Source organism: Babylonia areolata, chromosome 23 (genome assembly GCF_041734735.1).
Source record: "Babylonia areolata isolate BAREFJ2019XMU chromosome 23, ASM4173473v1, whole genome shotgun sequence".
In the NCBI taxonomy this organism is placed as follows: Eukaryota; Metazoa; Mollusca; class Gastropoda; order Neogastropoda; family Buccinidae; genus Babylonia; species Babylonia areolata.
This window is the reverse complement of record NC_134898.1, coordinates 16838666-16850990: the sequence shown is the minus strand read 5'-3', so window position 1 is coordinate 16850990 and position 12325 is coordinate 16838666. Positions and strand designations below refer to the sequence as shown.

General features: G+C 40.1%; 1 protein-coding gene across 3 annotated transcripts in view; it reads right to left on the bottom strand.

The window, feature by feature from the left end:
* Nucleotides 1-232: 232 nt before the first annotated feature.
* LOC143297810 (polyphosphoinositide phosphatase-like) overlaps nucleotides 233-12325 on the bottom strand; it is a 47386-nt gene continuing 35293 nt past the window's right edge. The window contains exons 20-24 of one of the 3 annotated variants that reach the window (XM_076610317.1): nucleotides 10799-10864; nucleotides 8161-8332; nucleotides 7667-7746; nucleotides 6306-6431; nucleotides 233-4435 (exon numbers count right to left, since the gene is read on the bottom strand). In XM_076610317.1, coding sequence (XP_076466432.1) covers nucleotides 4258-4435; nucleotides 6306-6431; nucleotides 7667-7746; nucleotides 8161-8332; nucleotides 10799-10864 — 622 coding nt within the window. In that variant the 3' untranslated portion in view covers nucleotides 233-4257. The remainder of the gene's footprint in view (nucleotides 4436-6305; nucleotides 6432-7666; nucleotides 7747-8160; nucleotides 8333-10798; nucleotides 10865-12325) is intronic. The other 2 variants (XM_076610318.1, XM_076610319.1) reach the window with 2 other exon arrangements.

Below are 12325 nucleotides of genomic sequence, written 5' to 3'. Positions count from 1 at the left end.
TTATTTCGTCTCGTGGACTATCTTTTTTGACTGGATATGGAATGTATTCTGATGCCGTTAAGAAGCAAGATGACGAAAAAGATATTCCGAGAGAGACAAGACAAGACAAGACAAGACAAATTCTTTATTATCGAGGATAATAGATAAGCACAGGAGCGCTTTTTTTTTCATCCAGTCCCCGCCTTGAAACAGGGTCTACACTACAAAATACTACATTATATATGTCATTACATGCACTACACAATGCTACTTAAAGTCATAGAATGCGAATACTATACTACATAAAGGCATAAGCATGGTAAAAATAACACTAACACACACACACACACACACAGAGGCACAAGCATGGTATTAATAATCGACATATAAAAAACAACAACAAAAAAACCAAAAACAGAACACAACACAATCTCTCTCTCTCTCTCTCTCTCTCTCTCGCTCACGCACACACATAAGCATACATTGTGTATGTTAAAAATACTAATGTAAATATAAAGCAGTAAGTCTAATAAAAAAAAAACACATAGCAATAACAGGGGCGGGGGTGCTCATTGCCAAAGGAAGCATAATTCAACATATAAAATAGTATGAGAATAAAAATGTCACAGGTGAACGAGAGAGACAGAGAGAGAGAGACAGAGACAGACAGGCAGACAGAGGGAGACTCAGAGAGAGAGAGCGAGAATAAAACAGTATCAACTAATGAATAGACAATCTCATATTACATGAAACATGTGATAGAGAACAGCAGGTCAGTAAGAGAGAGAGAGAGAGAGGGAGAGAGAGAGAGGGAGAGAGAGAATGAATGAATCTTTATTTTCCAACGGTGAAGATATTAGCACTTTGGGCGACTTACACATCTGAGAGAGAGAGAGAGAGAGAGAGAGAGAGAACAAATGCACAAATGAACACTGACCCAAGATCACATACATTTTTTTTCCCAACTCTTGTCACGTTTATTTTCAGTGAGTATTCATGCTTTCAGTTGTCACAAGCAAGATCCACACGATCCCAAAATCCCTTGCCTTTCTTTCACATTTCACTCTGGTCCACTGTCAGTTCTTCCAACGATTTCGTGTCGTTTATTCTGTCTTTCCTATAGTTATAGCCACACATCAAATCATGCTCCCTTGCCACCCTTCACTTTCCATGATGCATGTGCTATGCATGCAAACACACACACACACGCACACTCACTCACTCACACACACACACACTAACACACACACACATACAAGAAATCGACAAAATATTACACATGCACTCACAAAGTCAAGATATCACAGTGGGGGAAAAAACCCACACAGTCACATCAATGTTTTTTTTTATATTTTAAATAATCAACTGTCAAGGTGCCACACACATGAATCAGCCATATCACAATGTCGTATCGAAACAAAATATTCAATGAACAGAATTCAGTATAAGCCTCTATTTCAAACAACTTCGGTTCTGTTCACAATCACAAAGGGACTGGATTCCTGATGATTACTGGCAAACTGAACATCCTGGATATTTCATGGATCTTCAGCAAGTCTTCTGTGAGATGACAGCAAAAGTCATTGTGTAAACTCCCCTGATCAAAAGGAAAAAACAAAAACACACACACACGCACACAACAAAACATAATCTCCTGCAAGAGTCTGTTCCAAATATTTACATTAGGTAACAAATCCCATATTGAAATTTGTTTAGCCCACCTCAATCCAAGTCCTTGTGTATTTACTCTCCCAGGTCCAAATGAACAACAACAACAGCAACAACAAAACTACACAAAAACAAACAAACAAACAAAAAAAACCCAACTAATCTCCTGCAAGATTATGTTACAAATATTCTCATTAGGTACCAACGCCTATACTTAAAATTTGTTTAGCCCACTTCAAACTAAGTTATGGTGTAATTACTCTCCCTGGTCCGAATAACACCATAAACACACACACACACACACACACACACTCAAAACCCCAACTAATCTCCTACAAGAGTCTGTTTTCACATAATTCTTATCAGGAACCAACACCCATACTAAACTTTGTTTAGCCTACTTCAAACAAAGGCATGGTGTAATTACTCTCCCCTGGTCCAAATGAACAACAACAACAACAACAACAACACACACACACACACACAAGAAAAACAACAACAAAAAAACCCAACTAATCTCCTGCAAGAGTCTGTTCCAAATATTCTCATTAGGAACCAACACCCATACTGAACTAGTGCCCATCCCAGAGTTTACAATCTCACTACCTAAATCACCAGACCAAAAACATCACTGACAGCACATCATAGACTGTGGAAATGAGAAAAAAAAAGTGTCAAGGCTTGCTTGAAAAAACAGAAAGGGGAATGGACTGGGAAGGCAGAAAAGGGAGACAGCAGTCAGTGAAGAAAGAAAACAGGCAGAAACAAAGACAGTGACAGAAAAGAGGAAATTTCTAGCCCAGAATTTCCAGAGGGCAGAGATGCTATTTATACTGAAAGACCCCCGGTATCTCCACTGGGGATTCCTTTTATTCAACCAGTACAGGCATTTCAGCATTCCATCATTGCGGATCAGTTCACAGCACCAACTATGCAACAGTACAATGTCATAATCAATATTGGTCAAAAAGTTTGACTGGCTTGATCGACAGTATATGTTAACACACCACCGTATAACTGGACAAGATCATCACACAACAGTTTCTTCAGCACTTACAGTAACAATTTTGTGTCTCTGTTCAGACACACGTATTGCAAAAACAAAAAAAAAAGCTGGGACAAAGAAAGGGGGGTGGGGGGGGGGAGGGGGAGAGTGGGGAAGGGGCACAACAGCCAAACGATCACAACACTGAACATTTACATATGTTGACCCAAGGTTTCCAAGAACAAGAACAAAAACTTTAATCTCCAGGCCTCCGGCCTCTAGAAAGAGGTCAAAAGTACTCAATACGGTGATCACGCAGCTACAACAAAATGTAATATACGTACTAACTTAAACTTGTAGAACAAAAGTGCTTCTTGTGCAAAGTAAATTAATTCTGAGTTTCTTCATTGCTGTGAAAGAATTCCTGTCGTATCTTCAGGGCATTAAATATATAAACGCAGAGTATACAAATACTGTAAACAGAACCATTCTTCAGCAAGTGAACATACAATTGACCTTCAGAGTTCAAATGTTTTTGCCATAGGTTATTATAAAGGACATAATTGTTTATAAAATGGTTTTCATCTTCGACCACGTTACAAATTTCACATGTGTAATTTGAATTGCATTTGAATGTTCTCCTGAAAAATGATCCATTTACTGGGAGCAAACCAAGCCGTAATTTTATCGAACAGTCCCTAAAACACTTTTTATCCACAAAGTCAAAATATTGCCCACACTGAAAACCAGTTTTAAACAGTCTGTAGTTATGACATATTTCTTTAGACATTACTGATTTGCCATTCATGCATAAATATATCTTTCATTCTTTGCTTGAATAATGATAAAAAAAAAAAGTTGGCTCACAACCAATGCCCTGTTTGCAGCCAGACATATCAAAACCCCAAGTCTAAATAAAGTTTTTTTTTGGTACTAAAGACACCCAGCATTTTTTCCCCTTTCTTCCAGGTTTGAATCCCACTAATGGTGCCTGACAGGTAGCAAAAAAAAAAAAAAAAAAAAAAAAAAAAGAAAGAAAGGAGGGAGGGTCGTTTTTTTCCAACCTTCCCGCATCAACATAACTAACTGCAGAACAGCTAGTGGCTTGCAAAAGATCCTGTACGCAAGTTTAAAAATCCCATGATCCGCGGCAGATATTTGGCATGTTATGGAAACGCACAGAAACACAGCATGCATATCCCTGAAAACAGGACCGGCTGGACAGTTCATCCAACACACAGAAACCCACTCATCATTCAATACAAACAAACGTGGAACAGCAAGCCTTCAAACACACACACACAAAAAAGGGAAAGAATGGCTAAAGAAACAAAAAAAACAAAACCAAAAAAACAACAACAAAAAACAAAAAAAACACCAGTCTTTTTTCATTTTTATTTCAGGTCCCAACTGCACTAAAATCACTAAACTGCTTGATGGCACAAGATCCAGTAAGAAACTGGCAGGCGGGTGTCCACTCTTACCACCAATCAATGCACAGCACTCGCCCAGTCTACTCTGTACTTTCCATGCACTCATGTATTGCACATGCACTGGCTCAGTACACATGTACCTCACATGCACTGGCTCAGTACACATGTACTGCCCATGCACTGGCCCGGTGTCTACATGTACTTCATCTGCATGTACTTGATGTAGGTCCGCAGGTCATGCTCCATGGGGGGGCCGGCGCCGTAGCGGCCGCGGTCCACGTAGGCCTTGTAGATGTCTTGGGACTGGAGACTCACGGGCGGGGGTTCAACTCCGTAGGTACTGTCCAGCTTGAAGCCGCTGATGGGGTAGCTGAAACAGAGCGTGTGGCACCACCGCTGTCAGACAGTACAGTTTTCTTTTCTTTGGTGCGTCTGGTCAGTGTGGACAGATGTGATTATCAATATGTTAGCAGGAGGATGTATTTCACCATGTTGACTTCTAACTGCTTACCAGTTTGTCTGCTGTATGAACACAACCACACAGACACAGACACACACACACAGACACACACACACAGACACCACACACTACCAAACGTATTCATCACAAAACTGGTAGCGTACACATTCACAACAAACACAGAAAAGTAACTGCATCTATCACAAAACTTATTTGATTTCTATCTACAAATACCGCTACTATCTCTGGACAAGATTAAAAAGAAAAAGGACAGCAGTCAACAAAAACAAAAACCATAAAAAAAAATTATAAAAAAAAGAAAAAAAAAGATCACTCACATGTCCAGTGCAGTCTGCACTTAACAAATCTATGACAAACAGTCACTCACACAGTCATTCAAGTCTTCACCAAAAAAAAAATTGACAAACGGTCACTCACACATTCAGTCACGTCTTCACCAAATGGATGTACGACAAAAAGTAACACTTCCAGTCAAATCTGTACTAAACAGATGTACGACAAAATGTAACACTTCCAGTCAAATCTGCACTAAACAGATGTATGACAAAAAGTAACACTTCCAGTCAAATCTGCACCAAACAGATGTACAACAAAAGGTAACACTTCCAGTCAAATCTGCACTAAACAGATGTACCACAAAAAGTAACACTTCCAGTCAAATCTGCACCAGATGTACGACAAAAAGTAACACTTGCACTGCAGTCAAATCTTCACCAAACAGATGTACGACAAAAGGTAACATTTCCAGTCAAATCTGCACCAAACAGATGTACGACAAAAGGTAACACTTCCAGTCAAATCTGCACCAAACAGATGTACGACAAAATGTAACACTTCTAGTCAGATCTGCACCAAACAGATGTACAACAAAAGGTAAAACTTCCAGTCAAGTATCAGTATCAGTATCAGTAGCTCAAGGAGGCGTCACTGTGTTCGGTCAAATCCATATACGCTACACCACATCTGCCAAGCAGATGCCTGACCAGCAACGTAACCCAACGCACTTAGTCAGGCCTTGAGAAAAAAACATAAATTTTATAATTAAAAAAAATAAAAAATAAAAATAAAATAAAATATATATAAATAAATAAATAATAATAATAATAATAAAACTAATATATAATTTTTTTTTAAAAAAAGGAAAAAAGGATAAATAAACAAAAATTAAAAGAAAAGAAAAGAAAAGAAAAGAAAATCTGCACCAAACAGATGTACGACAAAAGTCAAATCTGCACCAAACAGATGTACGACAAACAAAAGGTAACACTTCCAAAAGAGTCAAGTCTAGTCTTCAACCAAATGAATCAACTGTCACACAACCAGTCAAGTCTTCTTCACAAAACAAATAGGACGAAAAAACAGTCACGCATCCACTCAAGTCTTCACCGAGGTTTCAGTTTCAGTTTCAGTTTCAGTAGCTCAAGGAGGCCTCACTGCGTTCGGACAAAACCATATACGCTACACCACATCTGCCAAGCAGATGCCTGACCAGTAGCATAACCCAACGCGCTTAGTCAGGCCTTGAGAAAAAAAAAGAAAAAAAAAGGGTGAATAAATAATAGATAAGCTTACATAAATAAATAAATAAATAAACAAATAAATAAATAATAATTATAATATAGAAAAAGGTAGTAATAATAATAATAATAATAATAATAATAATAATAAAAATAAAATAATAATAATAAAAAAAAAAATTAAAAAAAATAAAAATAAAAATAAAAAAACACCGAGGACAAACCAACACACGGCCACTCACATGTCCAGGCCTTGGGGCACCTTGCGGGCCCGGTGGGGAGCCATGGAGCGCTCAAAGGACATGCACAAGGGTCGCTCGCCCCGCACCTCCGGCGTCTGGTGACAGCCTCTGCCGATCTCCACGTACCTGCACAACAGGAAGCCAGAGAATTTGAGCACACACGGGTTGAATCCCACACATACACAAGTATTTATCCCCCCCTCTCCATTACTGATTAGACCTTGAATACTGCTGTGGGATGCTGGTCATTAAGGCAAGACGATTAAACAGAGGTCCTGTGTGTGTAGTATGCAATCAGCGCACGTTAAAGAACCAAAGGCACAAAAAGGGTTGTGGCTGGCAAAATTCTGTAGAAAAATCCACTTTCACAGAAAAACAGATACAATTACAGGCAGAAGAATGAAGGGGGGGGGGAAAAAAGTGTTGCTGAACTGTAGCAACAAGCTCTCCCTGGGAAGAACAGCCTCAATTTCACACAGAGATGTGGAGTGATGGTCTAGAGGTAACGCGTCCGCCTGGGTAGCAAGAGAATCTGAGCGCACTGGTTCAAATCATGGCACAGTCTCCCCCTCCACTAGACCTTGAGTGGTGGTCTGGACGCTAGTCATTCGGATGAGACGATAAACTGAGGTCTCGTGTGCAGCATGCACTTAGCGCACATAAAAGAACCCATGGCAACAAAAGGGCTGTCCCTGGCAAAATTCTGTTGAAAAATCAACTTAGATAAACAAAACTGCATGCAGAAAAAAAAAAAGAAAAAAAAAAGGGTGGCGCTCTCGGTGTAGCGACGCAAACTCACTCACACACACACACACGCACACAGACCCTCCCCCACACCCCATACAAACACAGACATCCCCTTACATACATCAACACACACACACACACTCACACACTCGCATAGCAGACAGTGGATGAGGCACCCACCTGTCATAGATCTATGTTATGGTTCCGGTCACTGGGTACTTTGATCTCAGAGAGAGACACACACACACACACAGATGGCCCCCCTCCCACACCTTCACACACAGACATCCCCTCAAATACATCAACACACACATGTACACAAACAAAAAAAAACACCTCGCACACACACACACAAACACCCCCCCCCCCACACACCTACACACACAGACATCCCTTCAAATACATCCACACACACACACACACACACACAAATACAAGACAGTGGACAAAGCACACACCTGTTATAGACGTAACGGTCCCAGTTATGTTCTTTGATCTCAGACAGACACAAACACACACACACAGACCCCCCCACCCCCCACCCCTTACACACACAGACATCCCCTCACACACACACACACACACACACAGCAGACAGTGGACGAGGCACATACCTGTCATAGATGTTACGGTCACGGTCGTTGGGTTCTTTGATCTCAGAGTCGTACACTTTCTTCATGGAGGGGAACAGGTCCTGGCACACAACAACTCATCTGTCACAACACTGCCAAATGCACACACACGCATACATTTTGATTTATATGTGTTTGTGTGCGTGTGTGTGTGTGAAAATATGCTGGTTTTACACTAAGAATTTATAATCACAAAAAAAAAGAAAAAAAAGAAAAATTTGTACAGATATCACACACACACACACACACACAATTGTCTAATTTTACTGTAAAAAGACGAAAATTAATAAACATACACAGGCATACACACCAAACACATACACACACAATTATCTAATAACATTCTTGGTGAATGGATGAAGAAGACACACACACACACACACACACACACACACACACACACAACATACCAAAAAGAATAAGAAAAAAAACCCAACAAAACCTATTACTAAGACAGTAAGTTACTACAAAGTTACCTTGAACGAGACGTAACTGGACTCTTGCTCAGAATCGTACGGGCTCGAGGATTCTGACAAATGGACGCCAGCTTCAACGCTCGAGTCTTCCGAGCTGGAGGAATCTTCAGACCCTTGGGACAGCGTGGACACTGTAGAGTCCTTCCCCGTGATGTTGGGGTTCGCTTCTTGGCTACAGACCAAAAACGAAAACGAATCAAAACAGTCTCAAAACGAACATTTACGGATGCAAAGGAAACATCACTGCTGTTGCTCAAACAACTGGGAACTGCTAAAACTGGAAGATTCACGGAACCACGAGGCAGTATCTGTCTCTCATTGTTTGAAAGCATGCTCCCTATTATGTATCTTTCTTCGTTTTAGCTAATTGTACCATTCATATCATTGAATATCATTGCTTGTCTTTCTCCCTTTCAGCCAATAATACCATTTATATACTTGCATATTACTGTTTACTTTTTACATATCGTTACAATTCATATAATATTTGTCTTTATATAATATCTGTCTTTGTTCTGCAAATGGATATTTAATCAAGCTATTTCCAGCTGTAATCTTTCATAGTCAATTGTGTTTGTAGTTTCAATACATAACTATTGTAACAGGTCATCCACAGATAACAACAAACCCCAAAACCCTAAACACATACACACACACGCGCGCACACACACACACACACATGCATGAAAACGCATGTGCGAGCAAGCAAACACACACACACACACAAATGTACACACACACAATAAAAAACTAAAGACAAGCGCATGCATGCACAAAGCACAACATCGGAGACAGGATACCTGTGTCCTGGAACTCACACACTGTGCATCAATGTTTGCAAACAAAAGGAATTTCTATTGCACATGCATGCATGCAGGCAATGCACACACACATACACCACATAAACACACACTCACACAAACACATATGTGTGTGTATGTATCAATAAGACAGACAGATAGACAGACAGACAGATAGACTGGCAGACAGACAGACAGACAGATAGATAGACAGACAGACAGACAGACAGGCAGACAGACAGATTAGATAGAGACAGACAGACAGACAGGCAGACAGATAGACAGACAGACAGATAGACTGGCAGACAGACAGACAGACAGGCAGACAGACAGACAGATAGACAGACAGACAGACAGATAGGCAGACAGACAGATTAGATAGAGACAGACAGACAGACAGGCAGACAGATAGAGAGACAGAGACAGACAGATAGACAAACAGACAGATAGACAGGCAGACAGACAGATAGATAGATTAGACAGAGACAGACAAACAGACAGACAGACAGGCAGATATACAGACAGACAATCAAACGGACAATCGGATAAGAGACAGACAGACAGACAGACAGATACAATTTCTGCTGAACGGACTCCAGTCGCTACCTTTCAGCTCCTTTCTTCAAACACCGGTTCACTTGTGCCACCAAATTGTTAACATCAATGAACATTAAAAAAAAAAAAGAAATTTCACCAAGCAGTATAAAGACGTAGCTCACAGATACCTCCAAAAGCACTGAATGTCTGCCTCCAAAAACAAAAGAATAGATATTTGTGCACATGGGGAAGAAAAGTGTTCCCAAAGCAAATGAAAATATCCAGTCCAATCTGTGTTTCGAACAACAATCTGTGGCACAGTAAAACCTCTTTATTTTCAATGATCCCCAGTTGTTGTTTTTTTTGTTTTTTGGGTTTTTTTTTGTCTTTTGTATGTTTATTTATTTCTGTTTTTTTTTTTTTCTAATCAGCACATTTCTGCTCATCTGCTGGGCATCCTGGTAGGATAGGCCCTATTTTCTATACATCGCAGGGGGGAGTCCCCAGCGATATTTAGCCACGGTCTTTTCTGTGTTTATACCACAAGGGAATTTTGTACTCTAAATCGACTGGCGGTGAAAGGGTTAACTTTGTCTGGTTAGAAAAAAAACCCAATGCAGGCATATGATATATTCAAGCTGGATTAGAAACAGAAAAAAACGAAAAAAGAAACTGATACAGGGAAATGAAAAATGAGGAAAAAAGAAAGAAAATCAAAATAATATCAAAAGTGAACTACTGAATTATAAACTTGATTCTTAAATGAAGCAAACCCAGAACGAAAAAGAGACTTGAAAATCATGCTATATTTGTAAAGGTGTCTTTTAACATATGCATGTGTATGTGTGTGTGTGTGTGTGTGTGTGTGCGTGCGTGTACACATCTAGTGTGTGTGCACGAATGAGTGTGTGAGTGACTCAGTATGTGTGTACCCATTGCCACAATTTCCAGACTTTATTCACTATAACAATCACAAGCATAAATAAAAATGGGATTGGAAGGGAACAGAAAACCAAGACAACAGGAAAGACACCCCACCAGACCCACAAATTAAAAATTAAAAAAAAAAAAAAGAAAAAAAAAAGAAAGAAAACAAAAGGAAAGCACCACCACCTTAAATCTAAAAAAAAAAAAAAACAACAACAAAAAACAAAACAAAAAAAACAATAAAAATCTCCACATTCCATCTCCAAATCTCCCTTTCCCAAGTTTCCACCCACCCACCACCATGAAACTCCCCCCGCCCCCCGACCCCCCAGCCCCCCTGACCCCCCCACTCCCTCAACCCCTGAGGTACTGACCTGCTAAGCAGAAAGGACAAGTTTCCAGCACTGCTGGTCAGACGTAAGGGGTGGAAGCGGGCGATGCTACAACAGCACAACACGCGTCAAAGCGATGCCACTCAACAACAGCACAACACACGTCACAGCGATGCCACTCAACTACTTACGACACGCGTCAAAGCCATGCCACTCAACAACTTACGACACGCGTCAAAGCCATGCCACTCAACAACTTACGACACACGTCAAAGCCATGCCACTCAACAACTTACAACATACATCACAGCAATGCCACTCAACAACAGCACAACACACATCAAAGTGATGCCACTTAACAACTTACAACACACGTCAAAGCCATGCCACTCAACAACAGCACAACACTCGTCAAAGTGATGTCACTCGACAAAAGCACAACATGCGATGGAGAACAAAAATGCGTTCAAACAACACTTAGGATGACGCACCAATGTATGTACCAGTACATCACAACACAGTGCCTTAATAGATGATTCGTGGAACCACTCAACAACACGCAACATGGAACGGAAAATGAATGCGACACAAGGCAAGGCAAGGCCTTCAAGACTCACTTGTGATAAATTAAGTCCCCTAGCATTAATTACAGAGTAATTTCCCTTTTTTTACTATCTGCACCAAAACGTTTGCAAAATAAATAAAAATTCCATGTTTAGCAAAAGAAGTTCCTGTTTGAACAAAAAATGATAATAATGACTCCTCTTGTTGTTGTGTCAGAATAAGAGGTCAAAGTGCCAAGTTCAGAGAATGCAAAAAATATAAATATAACAGTAAATGCAGTTTGCATATAATTAGCCTTCTTTTTTTAATTTTTTTTGTGCCCATCCCAGAGGTGCAATATTGTTTTAAACAAGATGACTGGAAAGAACTGAATTTTTCCTATTTTTATGCCAAATCTGGTGTCAACTGACGAAGTATTTGCAGAGAAAATGTCAATGTTAAAGTTTACCACGGACACACAGACACACGGACACACACACACACACACACACTGACAACCGAACACCGGGTTAAAACACAGACTCACTAATCAATAATGATCTGTGCAAACGCCTGCTGAACGATCACACAAAAGCACGCCACTCATCAACACACAACAATGAAAAGGTGAAGAAACGTGTTTTAAGCAATGCTAAAGATGCCAAACATATTTAAATCACAGCACAAAGCTTTCACCGGTGATTCATGCCAACACCTGCAGAGTGATTACACAAAAAGCTTGTACAGCAGTAGTGCACACGCTTGTAAGGAGTGGAGCAACCGTTAAAGGCTCACACTTCATGAACCATTCATACAACATGCTGTATTTGTATTTGTATTTCTTTTTATCACAACAGATTTCTCTGTGTGAAATTCGGGCTGCTCTCCCCAGGGAGAGCGCGGCGCTACACTACAGCGCCACCCATGAATATTTTTTCCTGCGTGTAGTTTTATTTGTTTTTCCTATCAAAGTGGATTTTTCTACAGAATTTTGCCAGGAACAACCCTTTTGTTGCTGTGGGTTCT